At 39.3% G+C, this 13,984-nt stretch overlaps 1 protein-coding gene across 6 annotated transcripts in view; it reads right to left on the reverse strand.

The window, feature by feature from the left end:
* LOC119728708 (soluble scavenger receptor cysteine-rich domain-containing protein SSC5D-like) overlaps nucleotides 1-13,984 on the reverse strand; it is a 58,853-nt gene that overhangs the window by 18,280 nt on the left and 26,589 nt on the right. For all 6 annotated transcript variants that reach the window (XR_005271128.1, XM_038201045.1, XM_038201046.1 and 3 more), the window contains exons 3-6: nucleotides 7,951-8,130; nucleotides 6,738-6,864; nucleotides 3,782-3,936; nucleotides 2,131-2,499 (exon numbers count right to left, since the gene is read on the reverse strand). Coding sequence is in view for 5 of the 6 variants with exons in the window: in XM_038201045.1 (XP_038056973.1) it covers nucleotides 2,131-2,499; nucleotides 3,782-3,936; nucleotides 6,738-6,864; nucleotides 7,951-8,130 (831 nt within the window). In the remaining variant the exon portion in view is untranslated. The remainder of the gene's footprint in view (nucleotides 1-2,130; nucleotides 2,500-3,781; nucleotides 3,937-6,737; nucleotides 6,865-7,950; nucleotides 8,131-13,984) is intronic.

Genomic DNA, 13,984 nt, shown 5'->3' on the forward strand with positions numbered 1-13,984 from the left:
CCTGCGCACACTTAAAACTTCAGGTTGACAATACATCTGCTCTAAAACATGCACAGAACGTCTATTTGTACATACACGTACGTTACGCACATACTGTACATGTACATCGTACATGTAATGACAGTCAGCCTGCAGAGCACGTGTTGCCGAGGTCAAATCCTGTCCACATCATATCACAGTGACCGTTTTAGCCGATTTTCGGCTAACTTTGACAGATTTTATGTTCGTGCAAGCGCATAGTCAGGGACGTATAATAAAAAATCATAATGCCGAAAAGCCCTATGTTACGTATTTAAAGGTGCAGTTTTTCTGCATTGGGATTTTCCCACAAGTCTTTACCTATACAACACTGATATCTTACTGAGTAGTTCTGAACTTCAGCCGAGAATTACTATGAGAAGGAAAGAGAAATCGTATTTTTTTTCGCGCTGTCATTCGATTGAACATATTCCTAAGGGTCAGAATATCAAGTAATATTTCATAAAAATGTTTCAGTTCAAAGGCAAATTACAAATTTAAAGGTGCAATTTTTCTGCAGTGGGATTTTGTTTTTAGCCCGTTAACTTTGTACACGTGTTAGCCCATTGACTTAGTACACGTTTTCAAGCCACCATTTCTATAACTTGGCGATCTAGAATCGTCATCAACGTTACAGCCAAGGAAGACCCTCATACAAAAATTATGTCAAGACTATGACGTCATGATGACGTCATCACCTAATTTTTTTTATTGATTTTTGAAAATTTACATGCATATTATGAAGTCCTATATCTACAGAACTGTAAGTCTGATTGGGTTGAAACTTGGTATGTGGCTAGACCGGGATGTGTAATAGGTAGAAAAAATTAGGTGGTCGAGACCTGAACATGATTTTTGCAGGAATTGATAAAATTATCGAGGGTCTTCATTTTTTAAATATGTGCAAATAAATCACGTGACCCTTTCTTCTGGTTGAAACCGGAAGTGCTTTGTAATTTAAAATTGGTGAAAGACGTGAACTTGCTTTCAACGATGTTTGCTCTGGCTAAGTTGTTCTTTAACATAATATTATAGTAATAGATGAAACTTTATGTGACGTCATCATGACGTCATCACGTGACATGTGACGTCATAATTCAAAGCCCTATGCGAATGGAATCACATTTATTACATTTATATGCCACCATTTATTATAAACAGAACTACACATCCTTCGTTGATGGAACACATGTCACATGTCTCTGACCTAGAGACGTTGATTAGAAATTGATTTCCGAGGGTGCACGATACCCCCCTTTTCCGACTAAACTAAATGTCTTCAAACGGTTCAAGGGCAAAGGACACACCTTTCCGATTTTACCAGTTTAACGGATACTCCGGGCACCATATAGATGTGCGCTGAAAATTCGGACTGATCTGACCGTATACTGGGTGACCCGACGAAATCAAACATGTTTGATTTTTTTTGCATCTGATTTCACCGGATCTGATTTCACAGGACTAAATATTTTTGTTAACCAATCAGATTCACAAAGGAAGTCACACGATTGTCATCGTGTGACTGATCATCATGTGACCGATTATAGAATGGAATTGCGTGCAGGTAACGTGGTCGTCTAACCACAATGGTGAAAAATCTGTACCAGTGATGGGGTGATTCGGTGAACTGAGAGGTGTTCCCTGGGCTTTAGTCTGAATATGTGACATCACCATGTCATCATACATCAAATTACAAGCAATTTCAGGTCAAAATTTGGCAAAAAAGTTTGAACTGTATCTTTGGAACTGAACAGAATACAGTGTTTATTTTTTGTGAGGTAGTAGATACCACTGCATATGCCATGCGTATGGGAGGGGGTATAAAAAGTTGGTATTTCGTGCGTACATAGTTTATGGACGGCCTCTACATGTAATTGTGACTGTGTTAGGTTTAATGCATATATGTATTGATTTGCAAGATAATAATAAATGTTAGTTTTATACAGAATTGTCACTGGCTGAAATAGTCGACACCAAGAGCTGCAACATTACAGTTAAGACCTTTAGAGTAGCTGGATTTAAAATACATACATATTCATGACTAAACAGTATTAATTTTCAACAGACCACATATTGTTTTCTTTAAGAATTAACTATTGGTGCTAAACTTACCAAGTGATTCATAGCAGATGACAAAACCATAATTACTCCCTGAAGGCGAGTTGGCTGCCAAAACGAACAGCAGTGAAAATCTTGACACTCGAAAATCCAATGGTATGACAGCAGTCCCTGGCGAGCTGGGCGGAGTCAGATCCACTGTCGTCATTGCCGACCCAGCGGACTTGTCTCTCAACTTAACGCTGTCACCGCTGTAGATGTCGAAGCTCTTGAACATGAGAGAGATGTAGGCACGCGTGGGTAGAGTCACTGTGTACTCATCAGTGGTTGTCATGCGCGTGGTCTGGTATCGAGCTGGGAAGTCACGCGAGTACAGACAGCCAGTTGCGGTGGTCCATGCGCCCCCAGGTGCACCAACAGTAACTAGAAAAGTTCCATTGAAATGAAAATAAAAATCATCAATATGCACGTTTGTTTCCAAATCAAAATATTTTTGGATGAAAAAATCTTGTGCTTGTGACCTGGTTGGTGAATGGAACCGGGTTCAAGTCCAACCCAGGCCAACATATTGATTGGCCTTCGTTATAAAGCCGGCCTCAGGTCGACCTTGCGACGACACCGATCAGCTAGTGACTGACTTTTCAGGATCAAGCTTTGCCTGATCTACGACCGTCTGGAACATTTCAGTCGCCGATTTTTTTGCAACCTGAGTATAACTGCGATGATATTAAGACGAGCAGAAAAAGTCGGCACTCAAAAAAATCAACAGTTGCAAGAATAGAAAAATTTCAACTTCTACGACGACGATGCGATCGTGTGCGCATTAAGATCATCCTTTTCAATTGTTTAGCCACACTGGCACTCCACGCGTTCTGGGCAACATCACGCAGTATGCAGTACGCACCATGCGCGCGTCAATCACCGTATAAGGAGATTGTTACCTACTCGCGAGAGGATATTCCATACCATAGCTAGAGGGGTGTGTAAAAAAATGAAATAAAACTGTTCAAAAAAATCATTGGAAATGTATAATTTTTGACTTGTGTCGACTTTTTGACTCAAAGGTATTTGTGAATGGGAATACCACAAGTACATTTAAGACAGTATCAGGGGAATGCGTGCTGATAATGGCTCGAGCCGAACCGGCCAAACACATATTTACTCTCTTATTAGTAAAGAAGCCACATGACAGTCTATGTTGTGGAATCGAGGTGGATCGTCGCGTCCTGGGTGACATGAGCATGGCTGCGATTATTTTGCGTCGAGATGCCGCTTGTTTCAAGAGAATCACACGATTTCTCAGTTTTGTGACCTGACCATTATTTTTCTGCTTGATGCCGACGGTTCTGTCGCGGTGCAAGCGAATCGCGGGTCGACCTCAGGCCGGCTTAAGCCTCAGAATCTTTCAAGCTCTTTAACAGCCATTATTTATGACTCATGTTTTTCCTATCTGGGATTTTCTACCACCTTTAAAACTGAATAGTTTGTCATTGTGTTTCCAAGTTATATTCAGGCTCGAATTGTAATGGTACTGGCTATATAGGCTTTGGAATACTTGGTTTCATTACAAGAAATTAATGTGTAATAATATAGAGAACTTCATCCCAAAAAATGTTTTAGTAACGATTGCAAATATTGGTCAGTTTTAAAAAAAAAACGTACATGTGTGTATGGTAGATAGAACCAGTTCATTGTTTTAGCTCACCTGGCCATATTGCAAAGTAGCCATTAGTATTAGATCCACATGCTTCCATGGGGTCCCCACTGCATGGCAATGCACAGTTGAGTTTGGAGACAACGCTACCCATGTTACCCTCATCAGAGCCACAAAAACACCGACTTTCAGCAAGTGCCGCAAATCTGCAACAAAGAAATAAATAAATAAAACAAACATTCAAGTATTCTTTTTCAGCTCTGGCAGCAGCTTCTACATGTCACTTGGTGGTCGGTTGGTCAGTCTGTCTGTCTTTCTGTCTCCGAAAATTGACCAAAAGAATGGTGTTCCATATTTGCCATCAGCGTGGCCTTTTTTTAGCGTCACATTTTTAAGCTCTGGCAGGGATCATTTTGATCGCTTTCATGCAAGATTTTCATGCAAGACTACTTGCAACATGGCCAGAGCTTATGGTGCAATCATATTTGTTTTGAGGAGTCCACCGTTACATATCTTTGCTCTAGTCATCTTAATTTCTTTGAAACATGACCATTTTGAACCCTCATCAAACCTATACCTGGGATTCTGGAATTTTTTTTTCTTTTTAATTTTTGCTTGGCTAGTACTAACGATCCAAGCCAATATTAAGAAAAGAGGTTTTCAAGGGCTCCAGTTACTGGGTCCCTATTGAGCCTTCTGTGTTCAAGCAAAAGTACACGTATTTGTTTATGCTCCACGGGCCTAAAGCATGGGAGAAAGGAGAAATTGAGGAAATGTCAAGTCCATCAACTTATCTATAAATGTTCACTGTTTTTGCAACTGTGTGGGTAGATCCATCACATCATCAAATCAGCTTTCAAACTGGACAAGGTGCAAAATCCTCAACCGATGTTAAGAATCTGATTATAAGTTAAAATCCACCGTGAGCATCCTGCTTATGATTGCAGTATAAAAAACTGGGAAACAACAAAAAAGCATTGTGTGAATAATAAATTGAGAAAGGAGTGCATATTGATGTTTTTCTTTGATAACTACAAATGCGAGTAACAATGCTGCTGTTGTTACTAACAACAGCAGCATTTTCAAAGTAGCCCCAGGTGCGGATCCAGAAGGGGGGGGGGGGGGGTTTGGCCGTTGAAATCCCCCCCTGCTCCATCACCCCCCCCCCAAAAAAAAAAAATTGGCATCAGTTATAGCAAAAATACAAAAGATGACGTTTTGCAGGGGTTATTATCTGTCTGTCACATAAAAATATGTGACGGGACAGTCACCATAAAATAATATTAGAGGTCTATGTCTTTTCAATAAACAGAACACAAGGCTTTTCCTGAACATTTTTTTCAAAAACAAAAATGATTAAAAAATCACCCGATTACGTCATTATGACGTCACTTAGGATTAAAAAAAAAGTTAAGGGTGGACCCTGGGTAACTACACTTTACGGTCGTTTCACCCACATAGACATAATGTAATAAACTTGATCGTTTTTGTCCGTACGACATTTATTTTTACTCCAGTGCAGAAAAGTGATGACATCATGCAACTTTGGAAATCCAAGATGGCGTCCTAAATTTTCACAGAAACAAAACACGAAAAACATAACCCAAATTTGCCCCTAAAGCATGACTTACACAATGACTTATGGTGCAATATATTAATTCTGATAAATAAATCTCATTTTAAAATATCGGGAGATTGAGCTGGCCCATAATGTTCAAAATATCTGTGAAAATCGGGTATAATTACGCTTCATGCGTGAAGTTTTCTGTCGCTATTTGTTTGGAAAGTTGTTAAAAATCCTGAAGAAAATCCCATTTTATTATTGATGCGAGGTTTTCCCCAAGTATTCCTTGGTCACTTCTTGTAAATTATGACCACTTTAAACGACTCATGAAATATCATCCGAAGGCCAGCGGTAGATTTTTTTTTTAGAACCGATAAAAAACTGCCATTTTTCACAGACCACCGTGCAGTACACACACACATCACATGGCGCAATAGCTGTAGAGCATGAATGCATGCACACACTGCCGGGGCATGCGTAGGTAGCGTTAACACGGGGTTGTCGCCCTGCCCTGCCTGCTGACCTTCAGCGCAGCGAAGTCAAGCGCTGAAGCTCACAGGCTGGTGGTTTGTGGGGGAAATTCAGCAGCAGTGAACTCCAGATCAAGTATGTGGAGAATAATGATAGTTAGTATATTATTATAAGCATGAGCTTTCTACATGCAGACTCCTGTATGAATGTAGCAAACGGTCGAGTTAACTCTAAACCACCATGCGCTAGGGCTATGCGTACTCTACACATGTGCATAATGTACACTTTACAGCCAACTCAACCGTTTGCCATTCTGCACACTCAACAAACTATGTCACCTTTTGCATCTACAGCAATTAATCTACCGCTGGCCTTACCTTCCGAACGAAAACAACTGCAACACGTACAGTATCTCCAAAACAAATTTGATGTTGGACTTACATTGGGGAACCTCTCGGTTGGAGAAAAGCACCTTTTAATGTGGCAAAAATTTGTCACATACCCGCACACCGTGGTAATCAGCTCGGTCAAACACGAATTTTGCCCTAGGTCATTTTTAGTAATTCAATATTCATGAGCTGCTGTTTATATACAAAAATGAGGGGAAAATAACAAACTTTTAATAAGAAACATTTTGATCTTTGACCGATTCATCCACCAATCATATGTCAAAGATTACCTGATATAAATATTCATGATATAAAACTCGCTTGGCTCTCGACCCACAAATGAGTGTCGATGGCGTCATGATACAGCAATTTCTGACTAGTGCGATAAGAACGACAGAGGGCACAATTAATTTGCGCTTGAACAACCTGACTTCTCTTCCATACCTTGACAGGAGGGGCAAAGTGGAATCCTTCAGCATTCAATGGATGAAACGTTAAGTAACCCAGGATTACTGTCAGTGCCAATGGAAATCCTTTGATGTATTCATTGCTATTCATGTATTTTTGGCATCCTGGTCCATACCTTGGATTGAGTGATGAGCTCCTGCAGAAATCCAGACACGACTCAATGCTATTTGATGCACCAGGTAGTTTTTCATCCATATTCCAAGATTGGGGTGTGTTCGAGAAACAACCATTGAAGTCATTGGCTAGCAAGGTACCGATATTTGGAAAAATGATGCAAAAGAAATAACCATGATCATTTGAAAAATAGTAAAACAAGATTTTTCAATCAAAACATAACTTGCAAATCAAGTTACACGTAGTTAACCCTTTAGTCACTATGCAACCGCCTTGCCCATTACTCGCTATATAGTGCCTGAAACTGCCCGAGCACTCTTATGGTTTTAATGATTTTTAGTATAATACAATGACGTCCAGCTGCTACATGTAATGCATTGAAACCCACAGCAAAAAAGCAAGGAACAACATGTCATAGTGAGACAGTCATCCGCAACAACATTGACATTGATACCGTCATTTACTTGGATGAATACTTCACTGGTTTGACATAACATTTTATGAAGTTATGAACCACAAATGTTGGATTCTATAGATGCTCTGTGGAGTGATCTAAGGCGATTTATGACCACCTTAACCAATTTTTTGAGCAAAAGATCATCATTTAAACATCATTTTGGAGAGTTTTTTTAGCGTGAGAAATCCTGTGTGGGTGTGAAAGCATGAGAATAACCTTAAATGCGCGAGTCTTACACTCAATGCATGGAGTTGGCAGGCCTGCAAAGGTTAACACCCACAAAAATTTGCATTTCTTCAGTACACAAAAGAAATATAAAATTGTGGCAACTCAAGGCCTCACCATGTCTCGCCCGCTTTTACGGGGAGGTGGCTTCGCGCCCTGCCACTCAACATGTGAACACACATACATGTATACTTGTTCTGTAATTGTGGGGACTACATACACACCTGATGAGTGACAGTTATTACCGTAGGGGACAAACGCTGTTGGAACAGCAGAAAGTACCCACAACTCAGTCCTAATTTCCCTATTACAACAATAGAAAACCTCCACTACAATAAGGTGCCAGCCAGGGCACCCACACCTTTTTGCACTTTATAGCATAGCAGTGTTGGAAAACAGACTGCTGAAAATAACAGATAAAAAACAACAGATTAAAGCCTGGTAGATGTAGCCTGGAACAGAAAATACATGTAGAAGGGATTTGCCTTGTCACCTTGGAATTCTTGGCGAAAAAAATGTTAGAAGAACTTACCATAGCAACTCAAGTCAACCTCACTGGTGCATGTCAAATTCTCCTGATACTGGAAATCGGTGCAATCAGTGAGCCGGTGGTGTGATGCAGTGCAACCCGGTGATCGAAGGGTGGGGGTAGCTGCTGGGCCAGCAAAAGTTCCATCATTTGCTCTGGTAATCATCGCACCCTGTGAGTATCCTGTAAAATGGGTCACAATTAAAATCCATGTAAAGGACTACTACATGTACAACATACTCAGTTCTGCGTATGGCAGTAGTTCTCTGTCAAATCTGTCTTTCTTGCTAATACATGTATGAAATCCAATGTGCCTAATGTGTGTGGTGTTTTGGTGTGTCAGGGTGTATTAAGGCAATGGGTTGCTCTGACAATAATTGTGGTGCTTAAACATGTATAGCAAAATTATTACAATTATACCCCGTTCATCAGGCCATGGGACCTAGCAGCAGCCGATATCGGTGCTCAATCGGTCTTCGACCCTCACAGATACCCATTTATACTCCTGGGTAGAGACAGGCAATAGTAGTTAAGTGTCTTACTTAAGGACACAAACACTGTGTTCCTGGCAGGATTCGAACCGACGCACCATCTTGTGAGTCAAACACCGTAACCACTGGACCATGGCGCTCTACAATATTAACAACCTTGAGGATGTGAGACAAATTTTTGTGTGCAAATCTTGTTGAACATGTCAAGTACCAATAACAACGAAAGGGACAATAATAACCCTCATACCAGGTAAGTATACATGTAGTAAGACATATAGAAAAATAATAGATTCGTTAACCAATATCATTGATGTACATTGTACATGTACATGATTTGTTACTCAATGCCAGCCATCAGGGCCAAGATATCCTGAAATGAATTGGCAGGCTAAAGACTCGGCGGAAGAATTCAAACTTCTCAAACAATGCTTGATCCTATGTATGCAGGGCAACGACAATTAGCCAGCCAGAAAAACAGGCAATAAAGATTAAACCTTAATGCATCAGGCCTATACCACCTGTGGGCATATTCTGAAGACCAGTTAAGAATAAATGTAATGATAGTCATAACCAAGTATGAACAGGGAAAAAGTGCATTTAAGTCTTAAATGAAGATGGAAACATTGGCATTGAGGTAATGTATCGAACTGATTGTGGGATGGAATTTCAGATTCTTAGGCCAGCTATAAGTAAAAGCCTTAACTCCTGCTTTTTTTGCAGTGCTGAGAACATGTATGTCGCCCGGGGAGTGCAAGTGTCCTCTTGTTGGTGGTTGTAATGTCCAATGAACTCAACTGTGTGCTGGCATGCTGGGGATGATTTAGTGATAGCTGTGTACACCATAAACACCGTCTTATTATATGATGTGTTTCTTAACTGGGAGCCAATGAAGCTGCTTAATAGCAGAGATGAGTGAGCATATGTCTTGGAAGGGAAAAGATGACTCAGGCTACTCTATTTTTAATTTTCTGTAAATGGACCAGATTGGGGCCCAATTTGGCTCTGCTTACAGTTAGCAAAAATTCCCTGCTTACTACCGGTATAGCCGAAAATTAAATGTGTATTCATAAATACCTACTAGACAGTTTATGCATTCCAATTGGTCGAGAGCCTGTCACGTGGCCGGTCTTAAACGGATGATAAAGACATGGCTAGCTGGTCTTAAACGCTTTTCCAGTGTCACATGAAATTTGGACTCCTATGAAATCCCGTGCCTTTTAACGTTTCATTGGTTGAACGTTCAAATTCCTCCCGTATGCATGCGCAGTGTACTACCAGTGAATCAGTATTTCATGGTCTCAAATTCACACTTCACCAGCCCAGCTGCGTTTTGCGCGGCATCGCGCAGTACGCGTGACGCGCACGCCATGTGTCCCTATAAGGTAACGAGTTGTGGAGGGGCATTCCATATTAAAGTCAGAGGGGTGTTTCGTAAAACATGATGTAAAATTGTTGAACAAAATGGTTGGCAACGTCTAGTTTTTGACATTTTTAAAAATTATTTTGGACCGAAAAGGTATGTGTGTTCGGTCGGTATTAAACACTCTGTTTAAGACCAGTTTGAGTCTGGATGGGCGATAATTACCCTCGGCTTCGCCTCTGGTAATTATCGCCCATCCAGACTCAAACCGGTCTTAAACAGAGTGTTATAATACATGTACCTCCCAAACACACATTTATTCCCTCATTATAAATTAGGGTTGTCAGGGCAAAATTCCTTTAAACATGAGGTGCCAAAAACTTAACATGTAGCATCAAATCAAAACTCTTGGAAAATGGAACAATTAACTCCTTTTTGAAATGATCAGTAGTTAAGAAGATATCATTTATTTTGTGTAAACATAAATTATATGCCATGCAGTGAAGACATCAGCCCTATGCATTATTAGTGGCATTTGTGGCCCTGGAACGAGAATAATAAACAGCCGACTGCAATCGGCCGGGCCATGCATGTGATTGCACGTGAATGCACAAAAAAATCCAAACAAATGGTACTGAACACCAGTATAAAATTCAATCTCTGTGCAAAATGACGGATAATTCCGGCAAAAATAACACATTTTATAATAAATAAGACATGTAGAATTCATGTAATGACCACATAGTGGCTATATCACATTAAAAATTCTTTTTAAGTTTGCAATTTGCCTGGAACAGCCATCGACAATGTGTAAAGTCAAACAAGTCGATGACCCCTTCGAGTAGACAGGGAAACTCGTACACCAGCCTATTAGTATAATGCCAATAAACGTATAATGCCAATAAATATGGACCACCGGCGCGATACGTAAGTGTTGCAGGACATTGGGGCGGAGCAAAGGTGGTCCTATTCATATACCGGTATCTGGGTCAACGTAGGCACATCACAGGTAGAGACTGTCCTGGAGGTGCATCATCCAACGAGGGAAGCCTATTGCGTTTGCTTCAAACAGCCTATCCCCTTCCCAAAGCACAGACTTGAGCATCAACAGAAAGGCTGTAGCCCTTATTATAACTTATATTTGGCATCAAGAAATGTTGATTTATTCGGTTGGGTATTGAGGCGAATTAGAATAAATGTACTTTAGCATTGATGTGGAAATGAGATATGGTAGAGTTGTTCAAAATGGGAAATTGCATGTACCTGTATACATGTTTGGTTTGAAGCTGAATCATTTCACGCTTGCGAGCAGCAATGGTAACACACAATTTTTAACACCAGTATATTTAGCAAAGTTTTGTTATTATTGCTACCCTAGCCTGAAGGAGTTGTCTTGCAATTTTTAGATCAAGTATACGTTTCCATGTTTCCAAAAGTTTTTCTGGTTTTTTGTGTATCTGGCAGTCAACACAGTAATGGGATTAATATCAAGCGTTGTATGAAGAAACAACAGCTGTGACAGCTGTAAAGAAGAGTAAGAACTGATATACATTGTACATGCATGGTTTAACACTCTGTAAAACAAAAGGTTACAATGAGGAAACTAATACGAATATTGAATTTCTCACTCAAATATAAGGACATATGGAAAATGAAGACTCTTACGAATATACGATACATCTGTTTACTATGCTTACATTATATCTGTATAAGGTTTAAAATATTGAATGATTGTAAATAAACACTGGGCCGTCATGCCCGGTTGCTGCTGCACGCAGAAATATCAAAAATCAGGTTGATTTGTTTGTTTATTGTGTAGAATGGTGTAGAAATGATAAGTTCCACACTTAACTCTTTGGCTGCAAGTTCACCGTCTTCCCTTAAAGGGAATATACATCATTTGCTTTTGCTGTAATTTTCAGAAATGGATGGAATTGGGGGTTGGAAATATATAGCAAATATAGTTACACTGACTTTTTTGAGGTTTTGGGTTTGAAAATGCTATAAAAACCAAGAAAAACGATCATTTTCCTGTAGTCTGGTTCCCTGACTCCATATAAGAAGAATCAGAGCAGTTTACATACATTGGGGAATTGTAAGGTAAGGGAACCAGTGTAGCTGGCTCGTACCCGTTCATAGGTTTGTAATCGATTGCAAACAAGTGCGATGGTCAATTGGAGCCAGTATTTATAAAAAAAAGCCAGTTGTTTCCAACGCTGATCGGCCGATCAGCGTTGGAAATTGATACAAAAATACCACTTTTCTTAAAAATGACAGTATACCAGGTGCCATGATTTTACAGGATGCTTTACACTGTCATTCACTAACAGTCCAGCAAGGTATTTCAAAATGATTTGGTAGTTTTATTTTTTGATGTTTGCAAATGTTGTATTTTCCCTTTAACCATAAACCACTGGCGCAAACCCCTTACCAGTACACCAGTCACAAAGATTGAGTCCGAGTCACGAGTCACATTATTGGAAATACATTTTGGGGCAATAATAATAATAATAATAATAATACAGCATTTACATAGCGCAATATGAATCAAAGATTCCTCAAAGCGCTTAACAATAGAACAAGAAACAGTTAAATAAACTAGAGGTCTATGTCTGTTTGAAAACAGAACATAGGGCTTTTTCACATTTTACTCATGTTAATGTTTTGTTGGACCTTTTGCAGTCACTTTTTAGAGTGCTTTCAAGATACAGTTATAAGTTGTTCAAAATGCTTACAATAATTCCTAAAATATAATTTTATCACATGACGTCACATGCCCTGCAATGACGTCATCTTGAAAACCCTTCTCTATGCACATTTTGTCACTGTGATCTTGGTTTGAACCAAGTTTAAAGTCAATCCGATGAAAGGAAGTGTGCAATTTTGGAAGCAGAATATTATAAATATTAAAAAAAATCATAAAAAAATCAACCGATGCATACTAGTACATGTACCGTTATCTACCTACCCACCAAGTTTCATGACGATCAGATCTTTCCTTATATATGTGTTTTGAAAAATTTCATTTTTGATGACGTCATGATGACGTCACAAATTTTTCAAACTTTTGTGAAAATGCCTATTACCTAACAAACCAAATACAAAAAGAGTTTTGAATTTTGCATGTTGCGTTCGTGAAATATGGCTTAGGCCTAATGGTCCAAAATTCAAAAATTCATATAAAATCGCATGATGACGTAATCATGATAAGGACAATGCATATGCTGACTTTGAACGATGTCGGACAAACGCCAGAAGTGCCACACAGAAACATTGTGTACAAAGTCTATGGGATTAACAATGGATTTCCTTTAACAAGGAAATAAAAATAACTAAATTTTATAAAAAATAGAAAGGCCGGGCCTGGAATTGTGTGGGGATGGGTGCTTGCCTCAATGGTTGGGCAGGCTCTTTAAGTTTGGACTACTGCAATATATGTTTATATGGGTTCAATCAAATTGAAGTCAGTGGGTTGACAAATATACATTAAATGTAACAATGAATGAGTCTGCTTTGCACAGACATTTTCTTGAGTGTTACTTTTCTTCAAGTTTCGAGTTTCGAGTTAAGTTTTCGAGTTTCGAGTTAAGTTTTCGAGTTTCGAGTTAAGTTTTCGAGTTTCGAGTTGACTTTTCGAGTTTCGAGTTGACTTTTCGAGTTTCGAGTTAAGTTTTCGAATTTCGAGTTGACTTTTCGAGTTTCGAGTTGACTTTTCGAGTTTCGAGTTAAGTTTTCGAATTTCGAGTTGACTTTTCGAGTTTCGAGTTGACTTTTCGAGTTTCGAGTTAAGTTTTCGAGTTTCGAGTTAAGTTTTCGAGTTTCGAGTTGACTTTTCGAGTTTCGAGTTGACTTTTCGAGTTTCGAGTTAAGTTTTCGAGTTTCGAGTTAAGTTTTCGAGTTTCGAGTTGACTTTTCAAGTTTCGAGTTGACTTTTCAAGTGTCAAGTTTCGAGTTAAGTTTTAGAGTCAGGGCCCTTGCAGTTTCTCCCATTCCATACACAGTTTACAATGTAAATTTACAATGTAAATTAGTGGCCCCAACACATTATTTTAACACTAAAATGTTACCCATTTTAAACATACATGTTGCTGCTTAATTTCATTTACTGTCCTATAAATGGAGAGGGGAAACTTTGAAGCTCCAATGTTCCTTCGTCCCCTCTCTTTGAGCGCACTGCAGTAACAGA

Source organism: Patiria miniata, unplaced genomic scaffold (assembly GCF_015706575.1).
Source record: "Patiria miniata isolate m_02_andy unplaced genomic scaffold, ASM1570657v1 HiC_scaffold_20, whole genome shotgun sequence".
Classification (NCBI taxonomy): Eukaryota; Metazoa; Echinodermata; class Asteroidea; order Valvatida; family Asterinidae; genus Patiria; species Patiria miniata.